At 30.0% G+C, this 26,339-nt stretch overlaps 1 protein-coding gene across 4 annotated transcripts in view; it reads right to left on the bottom strand.

Moving 5' to 3' along the window:
• The window catches only part of LOC145265425 (uncharacterized), a 73,088-nt gene that overhangs the window by 8,965 nt on the left and 37,784 nt on the right, over nt 1–26,339 (bottom strand). The window contains exons 4-16 of one of the 4 annotated variants that reach the window (XM_080121256.1): nt 23,418–23,456; nt 22,441–22,529; nt 21,678–21,780; nt 20,975–21,111; nt 19,991–20,163; nt 18,283–18,742; nt 17,210–17,288; nt 16,708–16,765; nt 15,839–15,878; nt 14,807–14,982; nt 13,927–14,098; nt 12,243–12,269; nt 4,299–4,406 (exon numbers count right to left, since the gene is read on the bottom strand). In XM_080121256.1, coding sequence (XP_079977382.1) covers nt 4,299–4,406; nt 12,243–12,269; nt 13,927–14,098; nt 14,807–14,982; nt 15,839–15,878; nt 16,708–16,765; nt 17,210–17,288; nt 18,283–18,742; nt 19,991–20,163; nt 20,975–21,111; nt 21,678–21,780; nt 22,441–22,529; nt 23,418–23,456 — 1,661 coding nt within the window. The remainder of the gene's footprint in view (nt 1–4,298; nt 4,407–12,242; nt 12,270–13,926; nt 14,099–14,806; nt 14,983–15,838; nt 15,879–16,707; nt 16,766–17,209; nt 17,289–18,282; nt 18,743–19,990; nt 20,164–20,974; nt 21,112–21,677; nt 21,781–22,440; nt 22,530–23,417; nt 23,457–26,339) is intronic. The other 3 variants (XM_080121258.1, XM_080121257.1, XM_080121259.1) reach the window with 3 other exon arrangements.

Here is a 26,339-nt window from a genome sequence, read left to right as displayed (position 1 = left end):
ACAAAGGCAAGAACTAAGCATCTTAAATTTGATATTTTAAGAGTTTATCAAACCGAGAAAAGCAAAAAATTCAGTATCAGCTAATTTAGTTTACGGAAGGAAGATATGTATCATAGGAAGATTGGATCAAATTGAATTCTTGTACAAAACTGATCTCCATTACGTTATTTTTTTTTTTTTTCATATCGATACACAAGACGAGCTTAGGCTTATATTACCATGTTAATAATATCCATTAATCAATTATATTACCATGTTAATAATATCCATTAATTAATTATATTACCATGTTAATAATATCCATTAATCAATTATATTACCATGTTAATAATATCCATTAATCAATTATATTACCATGTTAATAATATCCATTAATTAATTATATTACCATGTTAATAATATCCATTAATCAATTATATTACCATGTTAATAATATCCATTAATCAATTATATTACCATGTTAATAATATCCATTAATCAATTATATTACCATGTTAATAATATCCATTAATTAATTATATTACCATGTTAATAATATCCATTAATCAATTATATTACCATGTTAATAATATCCATTAATCAATTATATTACCATGTTAATATCCATTAATTAATTATATTACCATGTTAATATCCATTAATTAATTATATTACCATGTTAATAATATCCATTAATTAATTATATTACCATGTTAATAATATCCATTAATTAATTATATTACCATGTTAATAATATCCATTAATTAATTATATTACTATGTTAATAATATCCATTAATTAATTATATTACCATGTTAATAATATCCATTAATTAATTATATTACCATGTTAATAATATCCATTAATTAATTATATTACCATGTTAATAATATCCATTAATTAATTATATTACCATGTTAATAATATCCATTAATTAATTATATTACCATGTTAATAATATCCATTAATTAATTATATTACCATGTTAATAATATCCATTAATTAATTATATTACCATGTTAATAATATCCATTAATTAATTATATTACCATGTTAATAATATCCATTAATTAATTATATTACCATGTTAATAATATCCATTAATTAATTATATTACCATGTTAATAATATCCATTAATTAATTTATATTACCATGTTAATAATATCCATTCAAAAAGTGCTGGATACCAAGTTGGTTGTTCGTAGAAATTGTACATGTATATGGTTTGTTTGGCTTACAAATTAAGGTTTTCATCTCCTTAAAAATCCCTACTATTCAAAGCAGTTAAAAAAAATGTTCTGTAAACAAACCACACACATTTCCACAGACAACACTGCAGCCTCCACGAATCATGAAAACCACGAATCATGAAAACCACGAATCATGAAAACCACGAATCATGAAAACCACGAATCATGAAAACCACGAATCATGAAAACCACGAATCATGAAAGTCCTAACTGAAGTCTAGAGGATTTCTCATCTGTGACTTACATGGTTTGTATGGATTACAGCACTGTCTGATTGTAGAAATGATCATATAGTTTCTTGTTGAAATCTTAAATATAAGCTTTTATATTATATACATATAAAATATTATGTACATATGATAATGACAATCTTCTGTCTTATGAGACAATGGCGCCATGCATCTAGTTGGTGCACTGCAGTGTCTACTGTGGCTCTACAGTCCAAGTTGATTCTCCAAATGCAGGCCTGGGTAGGTGATAAGGAGACTTACGTTTTTTCAGTTACCAGACCCCCACCTCCAACATTGCAAACAAGTCCATTATGGTCAGAGCCAGCACAGCTCCAGGAATTGCTATAAGTGTTGCAGTGCTTCACCATCTGCTTATCAGGATTCCAAACCAGAATTTTGTCAGGCTTTACTCCCTTAGTCTTTCCCAAGACATTCAGGAGGCAGTGGAACTATTTAATAGCTAGTTCAAATTTGACTATATTTTCAATTTTGACAAAAATAATGTAGATTCTCATCTTATAGTTTTTAGGCTAATGTTTTAAAAAACAATTAGATGCTGCACTGATTTCTTTTATAAAAGAAAAGTTTTTTTATATATTTCTTTTTTTAAGCTAAAAAGCGAAATCTTAAGGGATTCTTAAAAGAACTCCAGAGAAACATGAATTCCATAATGGTGAAAATTTGAAAACATTTTAAACTTTACGAAAATAAGGAGATAAATATAAGTTTTATATCATACATATAAAATAGTTTATTATGTGCAAATACAATGTCAGGTTTTTGGATGAGGATCGATACTGTTCTGTGTGTACTGTGGATTTTATTCTCACGTTTTGACCAAAGTAAAATTAAGTTACATCAACCAAAATGTGAGGCACCCAGGTCGTATGAATAATGGAAATATAGTTTCAGTATTTACTTCAGTGCTCAATACATAACTTGGTAGCCGTTCTAGTTTTAAGCTAATGTTTTAAAAAATGGTTTCAAGAATTGGATGATGATGCACTGATTTCTTTTATAAGAGTTGAAAGTTTTTTTTGTATATTTTGTTTTTTTCAACTAGTTTATTATTTTAACAAAAGAACAGGAAAAGTGGTCTTAAAAATAAGGTTAAATTTGTGAATCAAATTATTTTTTATTTGTTTCTGCATTCAAAGATTCTGCTAGGTCTGTATCTTGTATCTCTTAACCATAAAAATTCAAATGGAAGCAGTAAACTTTTTTATTCAAGTTTGTTTGGGTGAAATTTGACTAAAAAAAAACAACACTTTGCAATGTAAGAAAATTCCTAATCTTTGATCGACAATAATGGCAACACAATGGGCAACAAAAATATTTTCCCGCTACATTATTCTAGGTCTTCTAAAAAAAAAGTTGTTTGCCGCCCTCCCCCAACACCAGGCATTTTGCCACTAAGTGCTACTGTGATAGGGTCCAGATTTAATAGAAGTGAATCTGGGTGGAGAATTGGGCAGCAAGATGTCAGTCAATCTATTAAAAAGAGAGGACGGAGGAAAATGAAAGAGAAAGTTTCACTCTTACCTTAAACCCTTTTTGCTTAAACTATTTCACTTTTATGCAAAATTCAGCACCTTAATTTTAGTTCTGATGAAATTTAAATGATGGCAACTTATGAAAAAAAAAAAATCAAATGTTTGTAAATTTGTTTGACTGAAATAATACAATTTATTCTTAAAATAATTTATCTTAAAAAAATCTGATGACAGAATAAAATTTAAAAAATCAAGTTTCGTTTTATATAGAAAATTATTTTTTCATGATTTTTAAGTGATTAATGGTAAATCCTAAGAAAGCAGATTTTAAACTTTTGAGTTTGAATTCATTTTTTTTCAAAAAGTGTTTCCTAATAAAATTTGATGAAAATACTTGATCAATTTGATTTTGAAATATGGCATTATCATTTCATTACAAGTATGTACATCATACAGATTTTTATTTTTGTATTTTAATATGAACGGCAATTCTGGGCAAGAAACATTTTCCTTGATTAAGATTGATTGTTCAAAAATTTTTTTTTATTAGTAAAAATAAATAAATTATATGGTATTATTAAGTTTAAATTTCTACTGCAATGGTGATAAAAAAAAGGTTTCCATATTTAAAAATGTCATGTTAAAAATCTCAATTTTCTTTCTAGCAAAATAATTAAACCAAGTTAACACTTTTTTATAATAATCCTTTTAATTAGTATATTTGCATACCTTCCAATAATGTGCCAGATCTAGCCACTAAGATGAAGAATTTTTAGTACAATTTTATTTTTGATTTATCTGCAGAATTTAGATTAGTTAATGCTATTTTGTTTGAATACATTTATGTAATATTAAATAAAAATGATCTTTTGTAAAATAATTGCCATATTCTTTAAATCAATGTTTTTATTCATTGAAAATTGTAACAAGTTATATCTTTTTAAAATAGTTGTCAGCTAAATATTTTTTTTAAAAATAAAATTTATTGCTACAATTAAAATAGTTTAGAAATAAGTAAATCTTTGTCAAACAGACATGTGCCAACATTCATATGAAATTGCCTTATACAGTTTTATTAAAATTGAAAACATTTTAAAATAATTTAGTTTTAAAAATATAGTTTATAAATTAAATGCATTTTTCATATAGGATTTATTCATAGACAAAAAAAAACACTGTAAATTAAAAATAATTAAAAACGTGTAAAAAATTTTTTAAAAAGTTGAAACTCATCATTTGAATTAGCACTCCATGAAAAACCTATGAGTTTTTTTTATGTTGAAAAGTGTAAAAATACTAATTGAAAAGAGGAGGAGGACAAAGAAGAGACAACACCAAGACAGACCTTGAGGGAGGGGACAAGCTGTAACTTTGTCCCACTTGTCTCCGCTTCTGATCTTGACGGAACTCCATTAGTTCACGAGCAAAGTCATCAAATGGATCAGATTTCTTCCTGCAAATCAGGAATGACATTATACTGGATTGACGACCATCACACCTACCTGTGTGCCATTAAAAAAAAAAAAAAAAAATCCCCCACCTCAGAAAAATACATTCCCACCCATCAGTGCATGAACACTTTTAAGACGGTCACATCAAGAAAAATGATGCAATGCACGGGAAATTGTGAGTGTGTGAGTGTGTGTGTGCATAGCTAAAGAGTCAAAGTTGACAAATTCATGACTGTTGGAGTTGGAACTTTTAAAATCTTAGACATTTAATTAAAATAGAATGACTTGGTCACCGTAAAAAAAAGTGATACATGATAAAAAATGGCTACAAAAGAATGGTTATAATAAAATAATGGTACTTAAAACACAAGTTTCGATATTTCTTTGAACCATTTTCCATAATGCATAACTTTTAAAAAATCGAATTCTGAATATTTCATTCACAAAATATTAGTATGAAAATCTACATAAGCAACATGAAAATGTTTGCTTGATTCTTGGAGGAAATCGACCTAATGTTCCCAAGAACAAATGTTTCTGCGCTTTATTTTCATACTAATATCAAGCTCTACTCGTGTCTTTCATGTATTGACCACTGCTGAAGTAAATACATATAGATAAGAGGGAAAATAGTTACATTTTTTACAAATTTATATTTTCTAAAAGTGTAACAAAGTATATACATCTATAATTGTGTGTGTATATATATTTTAAATTTTCAAAGCTTTGATAAACATACTTTGTTCAGAACATGGCACACTATAAGAATTATAATTTACATGTAAAAATATACAAAATTAAAAGTTGAATAGGACAAAGAATGTCAAACCTCAATAAATTTGTAAAATAGTGATTCTTAACAATGCCAAATTTTTTAGGTTTCTAATTCGATGTTTTATAGACACTCATTTTTAAAGGAGTAAAATCACCAACAATTGTTTGTTATATACTTTGTTTATTATTTGAACGTTACTAACTTTTCACAAGTGAATGATGAAAAAAAAAAACAACCCAGGATTCCAATTTCCATTGAATGAGCTCCACTTCACCCAACAAAGGGTGAACCACACTTCACCCAACAAAGGGTGAATCACACTTAAGTTAGAAGAAATGACAATTTAAAGACAGGACATTAACTTTCGGAATTACTTCCTGAAATCTATTTTTTCACAAAATATCTGATAAGTACATAAAAATCGTGCAAAACGAGTTATGAACATTCAAACTTCAATAATTTAAAAAGAAAAAAAATCAAATAAACTATGTAATAAACAATTGTCGGTACCGCTTTTACATAAACATTGCATTTTAGAGTTTAAAAACTACCATTTCCATCTTTAGACTTGTTTTTCTGTTTCAGCTAATGTAACCTCCTGTCTTCTTCAGATGCAGCTTTTTCAACTTTGAAATCTTTTTGTACAATTTCAAACTGAACCCTTTATTTAATTGACAATGGTAGATTGTTCTTATTCTGTCAGCTACGACCGAGTAAAAGAGCTATTTTTTTTTACATGTTACTCTTCGTAAGGACTGAACCTTCAACACCCAGAATATGCCCTTTTGTAGAGTGTCATTATGCTGAGGGAGATAACTATTTTAACTAAGATTTGTCCATGCTTTTATGTAAGAATTTGGGATGCTAAAACCAACATAACTTCAAAGTTTATAACAATCACAAAAAGGAAAAAAATCATTGAATATTCCTTTTTGCCTTCTCGACCAAAGCATGAGGATGGATAGAGCATAGGTCGTTTGTCAATATTGAAGGTTAGTTTTCTTTTTAAACGTTTACAATTAACTCTTGTGTTTCATTATTAAAGATTCACATACGTTTTGAAGTAAACGTAATATTTTTAGTTTGTGCTTTCAAGCAAAGGCACATAAGGAGATTATGTAGAAACAAAAAGTTCCATTTACACTTGAAGTTCTTGTGGCCAAGATGGGAAACTGGACAAATATTCACAAGAATACTGAGTACCAGGAAGCAATACTTAATTTAAATTCTTGATGTACAACATTAGTTTTATGTAAAATAGAAAACATTGCAGTTTTCTATTTGAAAAATAATTTAAATTGTTCTTCGATCAAAAAAAAGTTCTTACAGCTTTTTTTTGTAAAAGCTTTCATCTTTTTTATTTTACATAAAATGTTTCGACAATTATTCTCATCTTGTTATTGGCACAGCATTTCAGTTGTTGAAACCTACAACCTTCATCAGGTGTAAACTCGAAAAAAAAAAAACGCAAAAAACATTGAGTTTACACCTGACAAATTTGCAGCTCAGGAAAGCTGCTATATTGTAAGAAATCAGATTGTGGTTGAGGATGAGGTCAATTTTCAGGGGTCACTAGGGTACTTTTTAAAGACTTTCTCAGGATTCAATTTTTAACTGAATCCTTTGTTAACTGTCACTATTAGTGAAAAAACATTTATGAAACCATCGATAGATAACCCGCACTGATCAGAGATTTGTGACATCCATATACCAAAAGCCAACCTTTACAAGACAATACCTTAACTTTAACTCATACGAATCCATGTGCTGTAAAGATGCTTACAGCATCAAGCAAGGACAACATGTCACAACCCTACATATCAAGAAGAGATAGCCAATCTAAAAACAACCCTCCACTGAAATAACTACCCAGAGAGCATGACATCAAGTCCAGAAAATCCAGACCCAACACCCAAAAACCTGTGACAGTCTGCACATCATACTCGAAAGGCTTATGCGAAAATTTTTCTTTTAAATATGCAGTCAGTATGATATTAGGACAGTATTTAGGAGCAACTAAACACTCCCAAAACACTTTGTACGAGTAAACCCACCGACCAAAAAACTCATGACAAAAAACTGCGTTTATGAGATTTCATGTAAATGTAGGAAAACTTTCCAAAGGTGAAACATGCCATCCTCTCAAAGTAAGACTAGGACACCGAAAAACTGTCACACGCAGAGAAATCGACAAATCAGCCATAGCAGACCACATATGATGAGAAAAAGGCACTCACTCCCCAATGTGGGATGATGTTAAAATATTAGATATAGAAGAAAGATGGTGGATTAGAAAAATCAAGGCAGCAACACATATGGATAGCAACCACCTCCTAAGCCATCCAAGTATTGAATTTAACCACATTTGGAATCCATTAATTACAAATTTATATTGGAAAAATAAGAGCCCAGCCCAAGGGGGATACCCCCCCCCAAAAAAAAAAAAACTTTTTTTTTAGAGTCGCCTTCCTTGCATATATATTCATTCTGAGATTGGAGAGGAAAATTTTTCCAGTTTGGAATTGCCTACGAAAGGATGCAGTCCAGATTTGTTTTTTATTGGTTTATTTTAAAAGATAAAAAGGAGAAAACAGTTTTGAGGTTAACGATTTTGATTTAGGATACACGTTCTTTGAGAAGCCTTTTAAAAACATTAATAAAAAATGTTACATGAAATAGGCAGAAACAAAAAAGACAACTCTGAACATTTAATAATTATAATATATCTCTGTATCTTCTAAATACAATAGTTACACCCATTTATGGCATGGTGAAGTCAGAATGATCTTTTTCAATTTACAGACTTTTTCATACATTGCTAATGCATGTGCAGCAAACCTAATTTGCATATTGCTTTAAAAACAGGTAGTTTATTATCTTTTTCTGGCCCTTTTTATGTTCTATTTCTAAACTGAAATTAACCCTCCCTCCTACACATTCTTAAAAACACCATCACCCAAGCAAACTGTTTTCTTTACATTTTGTTTTAAAAATAAAGTTGCATCAGAATTTTAAAGAATTTTTATCACTATGGACGATAAAGTTAAAATTACGAAATGTTTTCAAATATTAAATGTACCAAACTTTGCAAAACATTAGTGGAAATGTACATAAAGAAATTGCATGCAAAACATAAATCCAATGAAACAAACAATAAAAGAACAAGTATACGAAATATGAACTTCAACTAAAATATTTTAATTTAAAACTGAAATTATGCTGGTATCATTTTGTAAAACATGATTTGGGGTGTGATCAAGGGATCAAATATCCTTTTTGTAGCTATAGCTTTGCGATTGAAAAAATGGCATTTATCACTGTTTGCATTATAACTAAAATATATATTATCTAATTTGGAGGTATTTTTAGTTCATTTCTTGACCTAGATTCACAAGCATGGTTCATGTGAGCAGCCATTAATTTTTAACTTTTGGTAGATTTAAATTTTTATTTTTTTAGAAAAAAATCCAGCTAATTCTGATGTGTGTGTTCGTTGTCATCATTGATGCAATGTTTTGTAGAAAAACTAATGAAATAATTCTAAGAAAAATTGAATAATGGACAGTTACAAAAACAAGTCTTTAGATTACCATCAGGCACAAAATACAAGGATGCATCCCACAACTACAAACTTTCTTTTTGCAAACAAGAAAAAAAAAAGAAAACAAAAAACAAACCACTAACATTAACATGCATACAAAAAATGAACTAAATTAAAATTTAGTAATGAGAAAATCACTTTGAATTTAATAGTTCTACCCAAAACTAATTTTGTAATATTCAAATCAGTTGGAATTAAAAACAAAGAAAAAAAATACTCATTAAAAGCAAAGTTAGACTGTTAGTTTTTATTTATAAGTAAAATCTATTCATATTGAGCGATATGAGAATACAAAGAAAAAAAATGCTTACACTTTAAATATTAAGCACAATTTGTCTTTAATTATGACTGATTAATCAATGCTTTTATTCAATGCTGTTTGGCAAGTATTGGCAGATTTTTAGACCAAAATTTAGGCGGTTACTTTTGAAACATTTTATACAAAATACTCAATAATGAAATCAGTGTGTACAGTCTATAACTCTTTAAATCAACGTTCTATCGCAGCTACAAGAAAATGTCTAAGATTAATTTCTAAAAAAATATTGAAACTTATTTAAAATCAAAGCCCTGAGCAACACGTACATCATCTCATGTCAAATAAAACAACCTACACAACTGATCAGAGTTTCAGGATGAAGGAAGAGAGAAAGCTGAATTTCATCAAATAAAGATGAGCAGAGTATGCACACGTAGACGACATATCAAGAAACAAGAGCTAGTAGAACAACTACTACAAAACTTGCTAAACGTTTACGACAAAACGGTTTTAAATACGAGGCAGAAACAAGCTTATCACAAAAATACACCAAGACCTTCCATTGCAGAAAACTGGAAGAATGGAGCACGAATTATCCTAAATGGTTGAAATGAAGATCACTCCACTGTGATCAGCAGCAGCAGATGAATAAATCAAGGTTTGATCACCAATGCTTATAAGAAGATGAGTGGTCTCGGCAATCACAACAAGTAAATGTGAGCTATCTGACATGCAGTTGTAAGGTTTTCCTGGCTCCTATACAATGAGATAATCAGCTGTAAAAAGCAAATGCTGGGAAACATAAGAGAAACAGTTGAAAATAAGCCAGGCACCATTCGCTATGCAGTTCATACAGCTACATACCTAGAACACAGAGCTGTTAAGACAGTAATTATGGTTCAGATAGGAGAAAGTAGCAACCCTAGTTAAAGTAATCTCTAATGATGGTTTAAACAGGTCCTGTGTCCAACATGAAAAGAAAGTAAATATAGAAACCACTTGATTCATGAAAAAGAATTTCAAAAACTACATGGAAAATATAGCTAGTGAGCCAAGTACCAAATGATACAAACAATTACATTTAAAGGGATGGTTAGAATCTTCAAAAGATCTGATTGGAGTCTCTGATATAGTGGGTGAATGTCTGGCATCTGATAATATGCCCCATCCTCAGCAAAAACAAAAAGATAAGAAAAGAGAAAAAGTGTGTGTGTGTGTGTATATATATATATATATATATTAAACACACAAGCCTGACTCCTTGGTATTATTCAAGTATTATATAACACCATTAATAGCCAACAGAATAAACACCAAGAGAAAATATCCTTATGTTATTGACGATTTATATTTTCAAATAAAAAAAAATTAAAAATATGTAAAAGTATTTACCAGGAATTATTTATTGCAATGACATTTGAGTTCAATAGAAAGTCATTAAATTTGTAGAAAAACCTTTAAATGGTTACACATTACCAAAATTAATCTCATGATTTTCAAGAGAAATCGTGATACTTGTACAGTTTAATCAAGACATTAAAAAACTGAAAATATCAAAATAAGTTTAAATTGTATGTATCCGTTATGGAATGAAGTTCTCAAAAAAAAACTTCACTTAATTTCATTAAGTGAAGTTTTTTTTTTACAGCGATACCGAGCCAAAGATTCGATTTTTAAGAAAAGCTAGTATTAAAGATGGGGAGGGAGTGTCGGCACTTTACATGGAGTTATCTACCTGTGGCGTTTCTAAAATCGAAACAAAATTTTTTTAAAATCCAAGATGTCTGCCTTCAACGCGCTCTCATAAAAACATGTTTTTCCGCTCTAAAAAAAAATACTTTATCAAATTAAGTGAAATTTTTTTTCGGAGATCTTCAGTTCAAAACGGATATGTACAATATAACCTTTTAATATTTTCATTTTTTAATGTCTTGATTAAACTGTACAAGTACCGAAATCGTTTATTAGAAAGTGGACACCTGCTTTTCCTTCTCGTAAATAGGAATAACAATTACCAATGTGGAACATGGAATCAGCAAATGTGTTACAGATCACTTACAGGATTCATTTTTCCTTACAGCAGTAATGTGCTTATCAAATGGATTGTTACAAAATGTTTTCAAGTAAAAAGAATGTCAATTATGTACGTGTGTTGGGAATGGGGTTACAGAAGCTGCCAGTGCACTGCCAAATATACCATAGTAAACTGAAGGTATGTTGACAAATAACCCAATAATCTAAGGAAGATTAAAGAGTTGTGTCCCTTAGAGAGCGCAGAAGCAATGCATATTTAAATGAAGTGTGCCTGCCATTCATTTTTCTAACGTGATATTAAAAAATACAGAAAAAAATTACTTGTTTCTAATAGAAACAAGTAATTTTTTTCTGTATTTTTTTTAATATCACGTTAGAAATTTTGCATGCGTTTTTAATTGATCAAACTCGGTTTAAAATAGGTGATTTTCAAATTTTATTTCATTAATTATTTATGTTAAAAAGAAAACCAGAGCAAAGAAACGTAACAAAAACACTTATTTTCTATTGTCATGTGAAATAAATTATTGTAAACACTAAAATACTTTGTTGTTGTAGACATTCAGATTAGAATGTAGGTTAGGATTATCATAAAAATTTTAGGAAAATGGGGGAGTAAGTCCCTTTACTATTAAATCTTTATTGTAAAATGGATCCAGATTGTTATAGGCAGTATAATGTTAATTCTTTAATTTCTAGGTTAAACACAACAGAAACAAACATGTTTTAAAAACGGATTCCAGTTAGAGAACTCAGTTTCCATTTTACAAGGTTGCAGAATAGAAAAGCAATGGGAAAATTTTTCCTCCTCTATAACTGTTCCCTAAGCATGTATTAAAAAATCTTGTTATAATTAAAAAATATTGTTTTAATTCTATACATTTCATTACAAAAACTTATTTTAAAATTTGGTTCTTTTATACTATTTACATTTAAATTTGGTGGTGATGGTGGGGGGAGTAAATGTATCCTAAAACTAAACTAAAAAATTCATTTTGATTTAGACTTTAAAAAAAAAAAAAAAAAAAAAAAAAAAAAGATTCAATTTTTTTTTCAAATGTTTAAAAATCTTATGCTATCTGACTAGTTTTTAACTTAATAATTTGAAGCATTTTTAAGCTAAAAAATCTAAAAGTTTAGTTAAAAAACAAATGATACTTAATACATACGGTTTTACAGCAGAATGCACAATAATGCTAAAAGATAACAGAAAGATTTTTTATTAGCATCTGTTTGGTTGGATTAAAAAAAAAAAAAAAAAAATGGAAAAGAAAAAGAGAAAAATATAGAAACCAGCAGATATATTCTATACTAAATTAAGATTTGCTGTTTGATCTTTTTTTTTTTTTTAGCCATATGTTATGCAACAGTATACATTTTTTTTTTTTTTTTTTTTTACAAGGTTTTATATTTGTTAGATTTTTTTTCATCTACATATTTTATTTTTTTGGAATGAATTCCCTCCATAAATTGAACTACTCTCAGAATATAGTAAAAAATTTGACATGACATAAAAATAACATTTCGTTTTAATTGAATATCTCATTTTACTACCGATTAGCATGGCTAGCCAGTCTTGCCCAGGGACATGGAAAATAGAAAAACTAATTTAAATTTTCCCTGTCAGTCGAGAAGGATTCCTCCCCAGACAGAACAGATACTAGTTTGATTCTAGCTCAAAAATCAAGAAAATAAAATTTCTTAAAGAGTTGTGTGGAACTTGCACCAGATGGTTGTTATAAAAGCAGCAATCTGGGCAGGTGTTAGGCACCTGGAAATCAGATGAACTCTAAAGAGTGAACATAGGTAATTCACTTCAAAGTTGATTCTCACTAAAACAGATAGACCCCTGATCTGTAAGAGGATTTAGCCATAAATCCTTGTTCATTTTAACTGTACATTAAATTCATTTTTCTATAGTAATGTGACTGGAAATAAAGGAAACTTGATTTAGTTCATTTTTATTGGTAATGGTATAGACATGCTAATTAAGGGAGAGAATTATATATATTTTTTTTACATTTAAACTTCTTAGGAAATTATCTTTCTTTTAAATGTATATTTAAAATCCTACAAAATATGTCTTATTTATAAGTATCAGGCAATTTATTATTTGTGACAAGCTAATTTTTAAGTATAACAGTTTTAATTTTGTTCAACTGATGTAATGCCTAAATGATACTGCAAATATTTTAATCACAAAAAAGTTAAAAATTTCTTCGTTGTCGAAAAACACAAATTAAAAAAAATTGAAGAGGAGGGGGTGCAATAAATAAAACAAATCAAAAGAATGCCTGGTAACACAGTTTGATTATATATAGATCAAATATTTATATTGATGGAGTGGAAGGAAATGGAGAGCTAAACAGCAGAGAGTTTCTTCCACTATATCAATATAGATATTTGATCTATCATATATATATATATATATATATATATATATATATATATATATATATATAGATATTTGATCTATCATATATATATATATATATATATATATATATATATATAATTTCAAATATTTATATACATAGATCATAATCATATATAGATCAAATATTTCAAAGACTCCAAAAATGCTCATCTAATTTTAATTGTGACTTGTTTATTTTGTTTTGCTTTTCCAAGCATTGCTTAAAGTTCCACAACAATTTGATAGAACATTCGTAATCTGTACAAGCTGCTCCTTAGTATTGGAAGTGATTTGCAATTTCTAAATATGTCCTTCAGGTTTAAAAATTGAATCAATTTACTTCACATGTCGCCATATTGGTCTAAAATAAACAGGTAATCAACATTGCATCAAAGTAACAATTATAAAAAAAATAAAATCTTTAACCGAAAACTTACTTGTCTTCTTCTATAAGACGTCGTTTTTCTCGATAAAATTCTTCTGGTGTCAACGGTGGGGGTCCTGTTGTGATTGCTCTAATTGGATATGGACGGGGTCCAGTACTATATGGTGCCAATTGTGGAGGGCAAAACCCAGATGGTGGAGGCATTACGGGTCCAGTTGCAACACCTATAAGCATACAGAATCAGTTTTATTGACTTAAAAATGCTTAAATTGATTAAAAGTAAACCAAAATTTTTTAAATTTTCTTTTAATATAAAGTTTATCTGAAAAGCTATACAATGAAGTACACAAGTAACAATTCTTTAATTACAAAATTTTTGTTGAGAAAAATAAAATTCTGAATAAAAAATAAGTTAAATTCGTACTTATTCAAATTTATTTATGCTATTTTTGGGAAGAAATTTCAAGTTTAATACAATTTTTACTCTACCTTTTGTTTAATCATTAGATGAAAATACAAAATAGTTTTACCCCCTCCCCTCATGTTAAGAATAGGTTTCTAAATAACATTTCAGCACGGTGCATATTGTTAAATTTAATTCTCTAAACAACTAAAACTTTTTTTTTTTTGTGCACATTGAATGTTTTAGAGGAAAAGGAATGAGATGCAAAGTGGTGGAAGGAGGGGAATAAAAAGTAATAGCAGCAGCATAAAACAGTAAAAGGATATAAATCAATGATGAAGATGAGGAAAACTTGAAAATTACAGTTCATTAGAAAAAGTGTGAACCCACAAATTTAACTCAATTAGATGTATTTAGCCAATAATATGCAAATGCATTTGAAATATCTTTAAAAGTTACGTAAGCGGATAAAATGTAGTGACACTTTTTTTTATTAATGACTTTACATATATAAAAAAAAGTTATTTACCCGGAGTTGGTATCCTATAACCTGCTTGCATGCTTCCATGTGTCATGGAAGTTCTTGTTTGCATATAAGAACCTGGAGGTTGGGTTTGTGATGTCGCCATTGATTGCATTTGTGTAGCAACAGGATGATGAGGATGAGAAGATGGAACATTGCGTCCAGGGGGAAGACGTTCAATTCTAGATCAGAAAAAGAAAAATTTCAAGAATTATAAGATTTCAAACATCAGTAATCTTTATCTCAAAAAACATTTTTAAATTCTGCATATTTTTTTTATTACTTATATTAAAATATCTTTTGTTAAAAAACTTGTTTATATTGTTTTATAATTTTCAACAGAACTAGCAAACTAGGCATCATTGGTATACTGCTAATTAATAACATTAACTCATTGAACAGAAAAGTTTTGCATCACTTTTCTGTAACAATATTGATATAATATTCATATTAAAATGAAACATATCTAGGAACCTTATTCACATTTCAACAAATATCAAATTTTTAAGAAAAGGGGAAAGTAATTAAAATCCATGGGGGGGGGGGGGAATCAACTTTTTCCTATCACATATGTAAAGGAATTTGCCAGTGAACAGTTTATATTATTTCCATTATATCCGTCAATTTTTTAAATTGATATTTTGCACACATAATACGAACAATTCAGACACATCCTTAATATTAAATGTAAAATTACATTTTTCTAAAGATTAACAAACTTAGTTTCACAATGCATAATTGTCCTCAGACCAGGTCTTTTCTAAGAACGAGCTCCAAATATGTTTCCCAATTTAAAAATTCATTTTATTTTTCTAATAATTACATATGATCCTCCTATACACATCGACTAATCTCTCACCCCCACTTTCAAATAAAATGTCATCAAAAGGTTAAATACATTTGGCTAATAAGCCAATAAAAATCAATTTCATGTTAACATGCCGTTTCCCTATTCAGTTGTAATGCTTTCAATCCTCATGTGCGAAGGTCAAAAATTGATTCCTATTACAAAACTTTCAAACCATAATTTCAACTTACCTTCCTCTTGGAGGACCAATCGGCCGAGGTACTTCACGCACTAAAAAATAAAATATTTATCAATAGACATCAGAATAGGATTTAAACTGACTTCACATAATCTAATATATAAAATTATAATTTACAAGGTTTGAGAATGAAAGCTCTTGGGTAAAAGAGAAGAGTTAAAGTGACAAAGGAAGGCCAAGAAAAACATAAGGAAGTGATAAAGATGCATTTAGAGAAAGAGGGATAAAGACTTGACTAGAGATAGATTAGTTTGGAAGACTATTTGTAAAAACCATCCAACATGTAAATCAGACATTAAATCAAATGCTAATGACACCTTAACGATTAATATTTGATTCTGACTTATCAGTGATTCTCAAATTTTATCAAAAAAAAAAAAAAAAAAAAAAAAAAAAATCCCAGTTTCAAATTCTATTTTTTCAGTCAGCTATTTCATTTAGTACAAAAAATTCCAGATATACTGTGTGAGTGGTTGTGTTTTGCTAGCAATATGCAAAATTCCAGATGGTTACCAAAATCTGTTCAGCTGTGAAACGCATTTCAATGTGCAAAGAAATATTAGGAAAATTATCTTTTATTCACCGATTGCTTTTATTACAAATACTGTCTTATACAGGTTATCCGACCTTTGGCTTTATTTTTTTTTGTAAACACATTTCTATATGTGATGCTATTTTAATCAAATGCTTTAATAAAAATCATTTCCTTATTTGCAATGTAATAGTGAAAATCTATTTTCATGAACAAGTTTATTTTAAGTGGTAGGCAGAGAAAGGGACAGGTATGAAGATAAAAGGAAGTAGAGAGGGGGGGGAGAGAGAAAAGTAGAAACTGGTGGTGGTCGGCAAAGATTTACTTACTTGGGTGAAGTGGTCGGATATTGCGACTACGAGAACCTAAAACTGGCACAGCCATACCCTAAAAAAAAAAAAAAAAAAAACTTTTTCATTAATTTGAATGATTATTGCTTGAATTTAAAATTTGTTTCAGAAAATTTTTTAAGTTTATTGATTATCGACTATGCACCAAATTTTGAAATAAATATTTTATCAAAATTACAAATTGTAAAATTAAGTTGATGTGTCAAAAAAAAAAAAAAAAAAAAAGTGACGTAATAACAGGAAGTTGGGAGAGATACATAGCAAGAAAACAGGGTGCTCTCCCTCTAGGATGTTTAACTATGAACAGATGTATTTTGGTGCTTCCTACCACAAAGGATGAACTGAAATTTCAATGTATACTTGTATATTAATGATGAATGTCATGATCTTCTTGTATCTTTCTAAGTTGTCCTTTATAAGTTTATTTTAATGAATTTCTATGAATCTTGTATGTAAAAGCGCAAAAATTTCTTTCTTTTACCTTCTGGGGTTCATCTATTCTGTGTATTGGTACTTTTTCATCTGACAAAGGAGTTGGTGGTCTTTCACCGGGAGATAATCTAGAAGAAAAAAAAAAAAAATACATACTTCCACATATATTGTACAAGCAAATTTGAAAACTAGATTTATGGAGCCATTGATATTTTTTTTTTTTTTTTGCTAATAGAATATATTTTTGCAACAAATTGTTAAACCAAATTAAATTTCTCCTACTGCTGTCAATACTATTATTTCCCTCCTTCAACCATTCTATGCCCAACAACCAAGATTATTATACGAGACATTGCATATTTATTATAGCTATGTACTACTAAACTGTGTATCCTGCTTGTTACTATGCAGAGTGGCCAACGTTATCCGTTAAAATAAATGGAGATAACCGTGCACAGTGGATGATGTTACACATTAAACAATGGTGAGTGGGGTTTCATGATTTTTATCAACCCAAAAACCAATGGTAGGTTTGTATCTTTCCAATTTCATCCAGTGTACATAGTGACAAGCAAATGAAATCAGAGGCAATGAAGCAATATTATTAATAGTAAATTATACAAACTGATGAAGAAAAACACCATGGAATTTCCACTCTTGCTAATTCATATTTCTTACAAAGATGAAAGTTTTCATTTCCTATGTTGATTTGTTTTGTTGTTTTAATTGAAAATGTTTACATATTACGAGTTATCAGCAATAAATCCTTTCTCAGAAAGGGTAAAGCCTGGGAGCATGAAGCCTGCTAAGATTGAATACAATCATTCTTCCTCAGCACGATAGCAACAAAACTAGACTAATTTAATATATCTAATTCTGACAGGACTGCCAAAGCATTTTTTGTAGGTCAGAATGCACTGGTTCTCAAAACCACACCTGATCTTGTGTCTAATCTACCCTGTAGAAGAGTTAAGAGTGCATTGATATTTTATGAATAGTGTAAAATACTGTTTTTGTTTTTTAAGGTTGAATTAAGAAAACAGTTAAAAGAGATCAACCTGAAGTGTTAAACAGAACATATAGAAAAGATTAAAGTAAATGAAAATTAAAACAATGCATTACCTGGTGTCTGTAGGTCCCGCAAGTGGAATTTGATTAACGATCGATATCGCAGGATTATTGGGAGCTACAACAGCAACATTGTTGACAACGTTTGATGGTGGCTGTGGTGTCGGCTGTGGAGTCACTAATGGAGTTGGTTGCGGCGTCGTTAATGGCGTTGGTTGTGGCTGTTGCTGAAGGGGTGGCACCACTGCCGCCGGCTGCTGCTGTTGTTGTGCTGGAACTTGCGGATTATTTGGGCCCTTTTGGTGCATCTGCAATTGATTCTGTTGCATTCGCTGTTGCTGCATGTGATGACTAGGTTCACTAGCTTTCATCTTCGTGTAACCAGTTTCATTCATGTAGTTGATCACGGCTTGTCTCAATAAATTATTGCTGATTAATTTGTCGGGGGAAACATCCACCTCTTCGCATGATGGACATTCATGCTCTTCAGAATCTAAGAGAACATTTCGTATACCTGCGGGAGAGAATAGGGAAAGTTTTTTTTTAAATTCATCTAAGGTATCAAATACTAACAGTTTTCAAATGCATAATAGAAACGAATACGTAAACAGAACATACCAATAAATTTCAAATAACAGTTAAATATTTCATAATATAAAAACACCTGAAATTTTCTTTCTATTCCAACTGAGGGCCATTATCAGTTAGTTCCATAAAATAATGTAAAGAAATATTTTTTAATAGATTTTACGAAAAAGAAAATCTCAATGAACTATGTATTTAAAATAGGTCAAATATTTAAACTATTTTTTATAAATATTTTTAAAATAATATAAATTGTATCAACTTGCTAAAATCATTTGCTGCTTTATAGCTGTTTGTAAGAAATGCAGTCTTAAGTGTATATATCTTTTAAAGACTTTCAAATTTTTGCCTCAGAGGTCAATTTTTAATATATCTTTAAAAAGTTAGAATATTTTCTTTTGGACTGATAAAAAAAAAAAAATTCAAAATAAAAAACTTATATATTTTTTCTTAAAGACAACACACCAATATTTTTTTTTAAGACTTCACATTGTAAACATTAGTTTAAACTTTTCTTTAAAAGCAAACAAATTGAAATATAATTATTAGAAATTATTTATTCCCGAGAAATCTGACTTATATTTCCAGGTGAATATTGCTAGTAACAAATAAAACTTAGAGAAAAGTATTAACCACTCATTATGTCCATTTACTGGTTAAATAGTAAAACTACTAATTTTCAAATTCAGAAAAAAATGATTATCAGCATCAAGATCAATTGTTAGAAAATAACCTTGAATTTTTTTTGTTCATGTGCAATGCAAAAATCTGTATATTAGAAATATGCGACGTCTCAGTTTTGTATTTGAATAGTTTTCAAAATATTTTCATTTGTAATGTCAACTGGTTTTGTTTTACAGCATAACATTCAATGATGAAACATTTGCTTAAATCAATGTATGACTTTAAAAAAAAAAATTTTATACTACAATCAGAGTTTTTGGAACTAAATCCAAGCATTTTGGTTGAAGTTTTTATGCTTCAAGTTCTTTCTAACAAAATATTTATTAGGATATTTAAATCAAATGATTTATTCCAAAAGGTGTATATTTAGAAAATTAATTATTAGTCTATTGTAATGTATCTTGCGAATTGACAAGTGTTATGATTCCTTGTAATATTGAATTTGGTGCCAATAAAGAAAACGTGTGGGGATGATAAATCAAGTAAAACTTACATTCATCACAGAAACTATTTCCGCAGCAAGGTATAACCACAGCATCTGTGAGCAGTTCACCACACAAAGAACAAAGCAGCTCCTTTGGTGCAGGAGATGCTGCAACTATACTAACAGGATTTGGATCAGGCAAAAATGGAGGCCGTTCCTTCTTGCCTTGTTTATATGCAATACTGAAAAAGAAAATTAGGATTTTTTACAAAAATAATTTCATTACAAAATTAAATTTGTCACAACGCATTTCATTTTTCATAAGTCAACCATTTTAAAAACAAAAAATATTACTTTGTGACTAACATTTGAAAGGAATTTGGAAGCATTTAAAATGTCAACTATAAAGTGATTTAAAGTGGCTTTAAAAAATTCTTAGCAAATAACTCATTAAAAAAGATTGAAAATTTTAAAAACTATTTGTCTCTCGAGATGAGGATACTTTGCATTATTCTGACTACTGTTTTCATTTTTAAATGTCATTCTCATGTTTTGGCTGATGTTACCCTTGGTGGCACAACAAAGTGCAAAGTAATAATCAGTTCCGAGTCTTCTAAAGCGTGAAGATGCAATCATCAGTAGTACACCTGATACTAAGAATACAATTAACCATTGATATTTCTACCTGGTCATGGATGATGCAATAAGAAAAAAACTATCTCCATCGACTAAAGTAAACTATTCAAAATTCCATCCAGATTTCAAAGTTCAACAAAACACAAAATTACGTTAGTCAAAATGTGAGAATAGCATCTAAGAAAAATTTAAAAAAGAAATCAAATATTGCATCAAATAATTTTGGAGATTTAAACATTAGGAAAGTAGTTATAAGTAATGTAGCGCAGGAATATATTTAGGGAACAAGTTGATCAGCTTAAAAATGTGTGTCAGTATAGAGATTTGTTGGGAACTAACAAAATATTTAATAATTTGATCAGTATGTGCATATTGTATTGACAATGTAAAATGTACAATAATGAGGTGAGAACTTACGCATCAATTGTAGGTACAGCAAAATGACCAGATTGTGTGAGAAGGGCTCCTGGGTGATCAGGACTATCAACTAAAGTCAAGAAACTTTGGGGGATTCCTGTACTTCTCTTGATTTTCAGGTCAACTATATTGGTATCCTAGATGGGTTCAAAAAGAGAACAAAACTAAGTATAGAATATTCATCAACAGAATAAAATAGAAAAACGTAATTAAAAAAAAAAAAGGTAAACTATTTAAAAGTTTTGTTTTTATTTGTAAATAAGATTTAGGCAAATACAATTAACCATTGATATTTCTACCTGGTCATGGATGATACAATAAGAAAAAACTATCTCCATCGATTAAAGTAAACTATTCAAAATTCCATCCAGATTTCAAAGTTCAACAAAACACAAGATTACGTTAGCCGAAATGTTGTGAGAATAGCATCTAATAAGATTTAGGCAAATACTCAGATAAGATTGAAATTGATTGTATTCCTTTGTTCTATCTAGTGATTCATATTTTGCAGACACGTTCCATGTAACTATACAATAGCAGATACAATCATTTATACAAAGTATACAAGTTAAACGTCTACAAAAGAAAAAAACACTGTTTAGCATCATGATTAGTGAAAACTTATTTGAATGCAAATGGATTGACATCATTGAATTCTATAATAAAAGGTTGTTTGTGTGTAAATCTGAAGTTTTATACTTACCCCTTTGATGGTGCATGCATATATATAATGCCCCGGTTTTCCACATTTATAACAAACATATCCAGCAGGTGGAGTTCCAGTCTGTGCTTTGCCCTTTCCGAAACTGATAAAAAGATAAATACATAAAATTTTTAAAGTTACTAAAAATTTTTTTTAAATACTAATGGGGCTTTTCTGGGAGCAGAGGTTGGCACATCTCCTGGTTGACAGATCTCCAGATGCCCCTTTAAGTTCTATTAGCATAGCACAAAGGCCAACTGGACAATGACCATCAATTGTACCGTGCACAAACAGTGGACCTAAGATACATTAATGACTTCACATTCTTCAAACAGCTCCATTCAGAGAAAGCATTCTGCAAACCTCTAGAAAATCTTGAGCATGTCAAGAAAGACACAGTGAAGGTATTAATATGAAAAATGTGCAGAAATATTCTTGTTAGTATATCACTATCTCTCACTCAGATATGGTAACTCTTAAGGATAAGTGTCATGCTCCCTATAGAACTATATTATCATCCTACCTCAAAATTCAGCCTTGAAAGATTATGCAAGATAGCCAATCTCCATAATAAAAAAAAAAATGTTTGATAAAATAAACATTTAAAACTAAGATTAAAATAAGAGGTGACTTAATCTTTGGCTTTTACTCAGTTAAAAGATCCTCACTCATGATTTCACAGCCAATGAATAAAAGTCTTTTATTCATTGGCTGTGAAGTAAAGGGAGTCAAGCAAAAAGTGATTCAAGTTTGCATTTCTTACCTTGACGACGGCTCAAAGAATTTAGATTGTGCCATCATTGCTTTGATTTTTTCGTCTTCGGATGCATCGGCGTTCGCTAAATCCGGAGTCTAAAAAAAAGAATTTAAAAAAGATGGAAAATGTCTTTAATCATGCAAAAACTTTCAGCTTCAGGATTTTTTTTTTTTTTTTTTTTAATATTTTGATGCCCAAGTGAAATGTGGCAGTTAAAAACAAGTGAAATGTGGCAGTTAAAAACAAGTGAAATGTGGCAGTTAAAAACAAGTGAAATGTGGCAGTTAAAAACAGGAAAACTTATCAATGACAAATATTAGTGTATACCAACAATTATGGAAAAGAAAATTTAGAATCCACAAACTTCAAATGACAAATCAACATGTCTATTTTAGAATGGAAATAGTTTTTATGGCGATTGCATTATGCGAAAGTCATTCAGTTTGTGGAGTTGGTCACATCTAAGAAAACATTGTTTTTGTACTAATATTTGAATTTTTAAAAATGTTTTATCTTAAATGAATAAATCATTAGTAAACTTTGGACAAATGTCATTTTCAAAGGAAGACTTCCTTTTTCCTTTCTTCATTGCACTGGTATTAACTCCAGGAGGGGTGACCCTCTTGTGGGGACAACAAAATATGTTCAATCTAAGTGAGAAAAATTTAAAAAGTCTGATGGTTGATGTGTATTTTTAATGTGGTTTACACTTTTTTAATTTTTGCTTTGAAAATGACATTTTAATTTTGTCAAATGTCAAAATGATCTTATTCATAAAAAAAAAAAAAAAAAAAAAAAAAAAAAAAAATCAGGTTTTCAAATTTCTTAAAATATTACTATTAAAAGGTTTTGACCATATTCTTTAAAATAAAAAGACAGAAAAGAAAAGGTGAAAAAATCTATTTATCAAAGATAAAAGCAATATTAAATTTAAAAAAAAAAATTTAAAAAAAAAATGATAGCAAGAATGAATGATTACTTACCTGGCTTAGTCTATCATGGGCAAAGTCCTGTGTATCTGGCTAGAAACAGAAAAACCAAGAGTTATTAAGGGATCAAATTGTAGCATGTTCACTTAATGTGAGCAGTAGTGTTAGATTTAAAGAAAATTAGAAGTGTGTAAGAACTTATGAGAAAAAAGATAACTTAAATGTGAAATTTTTTTTTTTAATAAAATGTTAATGTGAAATTTTTTAGAAAAAAAAAAACAAAGCAAATTTTAAATTAAAAACAAAATTAATTAAAAAGATTAAATTTTGAAGTATCTTTTTATAATTTAAATTCGATATTGGATGAATATTTATTAGAAGAAAATAGGGTAGGAAAAAGAAAGAAATTGTACAGAGGTTGAATTTCTGCTGCTTCCATTTGTTTCCCCATCATTTTCTTGCTCTGACAGGTGAAAGGAGTTGAAAAGGATATATTGAAGATATTGGCATGTTGCTCGGATTCTGGAAGATGTGAACCCCATTTTGTCAGCTTAAGAAGCAAAAAGTAACAGTTTTAGCTTGAGACCATTTCAAACAAGGCAAAGTAAACCAACACCACAAGAAAAATACAACAATACAAGAAAAAGAAAGTTTCAGCAGTTTCTTTTGCAATGAATCCCTGTACCATGTCCTGCATTTGCTGTGTGGTTTTATCCATGTTGATCAGTTTTGTTGGTAAAAATAGTGAACTAAAATGAAAACTGATTAAACAATCTTCGATCATTTTTGTTTATTTTTGAGAAGATGAACATTTTTTTTATCAAATAAAACAATTCTTTTTATAGATTCTAATATCTAGTATTGTGTTAAAGTTCTGATTTTTTAGATGAGGGCTGATATTGCATTGATCAGACTTGTTCTCATCTTGAGTGTTATTTGTGCAACGTTTCGGTCGGATTGGCCTTCGACTGTCTTCATGCATGTTGGTTGTTGTTTGGAAAAAAGAGAAAATTTACCGACTGTAGAAAAATAGCGACTAACTCACAGAATACAAAAATATCTACGGAGCTAGTAACTTTTCTCTTTTCCAAACAACATGCCTGAAGTCGGTCGAAGGACAACCCAACCGAAACGTTGCATAATTAACATTCAAGAAAAATCAATACATCAATGATCAATACAATCTAGTAGTGTGATTTGCTAAAAATACGCAGATAACAGCAAAGTCTTTTTCTGATCACCATTTAATAGTTGTGCTTCTGAAGTGAAATTCATTTTGAAAATGAGAATTTGTATGTTTGGCTTAATTAGACTACTATTCCCAGCTGATGTCACCTCCAATCTTACATGCATCTTATCAAACTCTGGAACCATGAATTTATTAGCTTGTTCTAATTCTATTGCTCATGACCAATTATGACTAAAGGAACAAGCGCAAGTTACCTACATCGATTAAAGTTTCATTCCAAATTCTGTACAGATTCTCAAATCCAACAAGGTTAGAGGTTATAGCGATTGAAATGTGAGAAATGTGAAATCCAGGACACACTAATCCGAATAACCCAAATAATATTAAATGAAATCTTATTACTTTGGAGATCTCACTAAAGCTGTCTTTTCAGTTTTTTAATTTTTATTTAATATTTTATGTTCATTTTGTTCTGTGGGCAAATTGAACTAAGGTGTGCTTTATTTTTGTTTTGTATGCTAAATGAACGTGTTTTGTTGTGAAAAATAAGTTCCAGTAAATGTGTAAAAAAAAAAAAAAAAAAAAAATTATACAACCCAATCAGATTCGAGAAGGCCAAAATAAATTTTTTTAACTGCTGTGTTTGTTATCCATTGTCAAATGAATGCAGAATGTTTTTCCTAACATCAAAACTAATTACGCTTATTTAATTCTATGATTTTTTTTTTTTTTTTACAGTGATCACCACTTATCAAGGCCAGGAAGCCACTCAGGGATAAGGATTATTGCAAGTACATTAAGTTAGTGAGGAGATTTGCTGAAGTGTTTACTTAAGGGGGCGGTTCATTAGGAATTTGTTAACATTGGACTTGAAGACATTCAAGTTGTAGTCCGGAGGGAAGCAGGCAGACGGAACAGAGTTCCACAGGGGTGCAGTTCTAAGAAAGAAGCTTTGTTCATGGAATCCGCGTTTTGATTTAGGCACAGATATAGAGTGGGGGAAATTTTTCACAGTGGATTCAGCTAGACGGGTGTTTTTCGTGAAAGATTGGCGAGGGGGGGGACCAGAGATTGGAGTTTAGACGAGCATCTGCCATGGAAATAACGATAAAACAAGGACAGGCTCGCAACGTCTCCTCTGTGGGAGAGAGGTTGAAGGGTAGAGAAAAGGGCATCCCCCACTAAGCCACGAAGTCTATTTTGTACTCTGCAAGGCAGGATAGGCTGTTTTTAGCAGCTCCTGCCCAGATATGGCAACAGTATTCCATTCTTGGACGTACTTGGCTTTTATATAGATAGAGAATTGCATCAGTAGTGAGATATCTTCTGGAGCGGTAGAAGGATCCCACCATCTTTCCAGCGACCTTGGCAACAGACTTTATGTACGTGTTCCATTTCAGATCAGGAGTAAAGGTCAAAACCCAGAAGCTTGTCAAAACACGGAGCCTCACCCAGACGAGAGCCATCCATCACAATAGATGCCAGCTGGGGGATCAGAGCGTTGATGATGTAAGGATAGGAGTTTGGTTTTGGATGCATTAAAGGTAACCAGCCACATCTTCCCCCACTGAACCACGCGCTCGAGATCAGAGGAGAGAGAATCAGAGAGAACTTTGTCATTTACAGCCTTTGATGTGTTGCCGTAGATGGTTGTGTCATCAGCATAGATGTCAACGAATGATTTAAGTATGTGTTTAGGGAGGTCATTGATGTAGATCAGGAAGAGAGTTGGGCCCAGGATTGACCCCTGGGGGACTCCAGCATTTATATTGCAGGCCTCCGATTTT

Source organism: Euprymna scolopes, chromosome 40 (assembly GCF_053919585.1).
Source record: "Euprymna scolopes isolate OS-2025 chromosome 40, ASM5391958v1, whole genome shotgun sequence".
Taxonomy (NCBI): domain Eukaryota; kingdom Metazoa; phylum Mollusca; class Cephalopoda; order Sepiida; family Sepiolidae; genus Euprymna; species Euprymna scolopes.
This window is presented reverse-complemented; position numbering and strand designations above follow the sequence as displayed.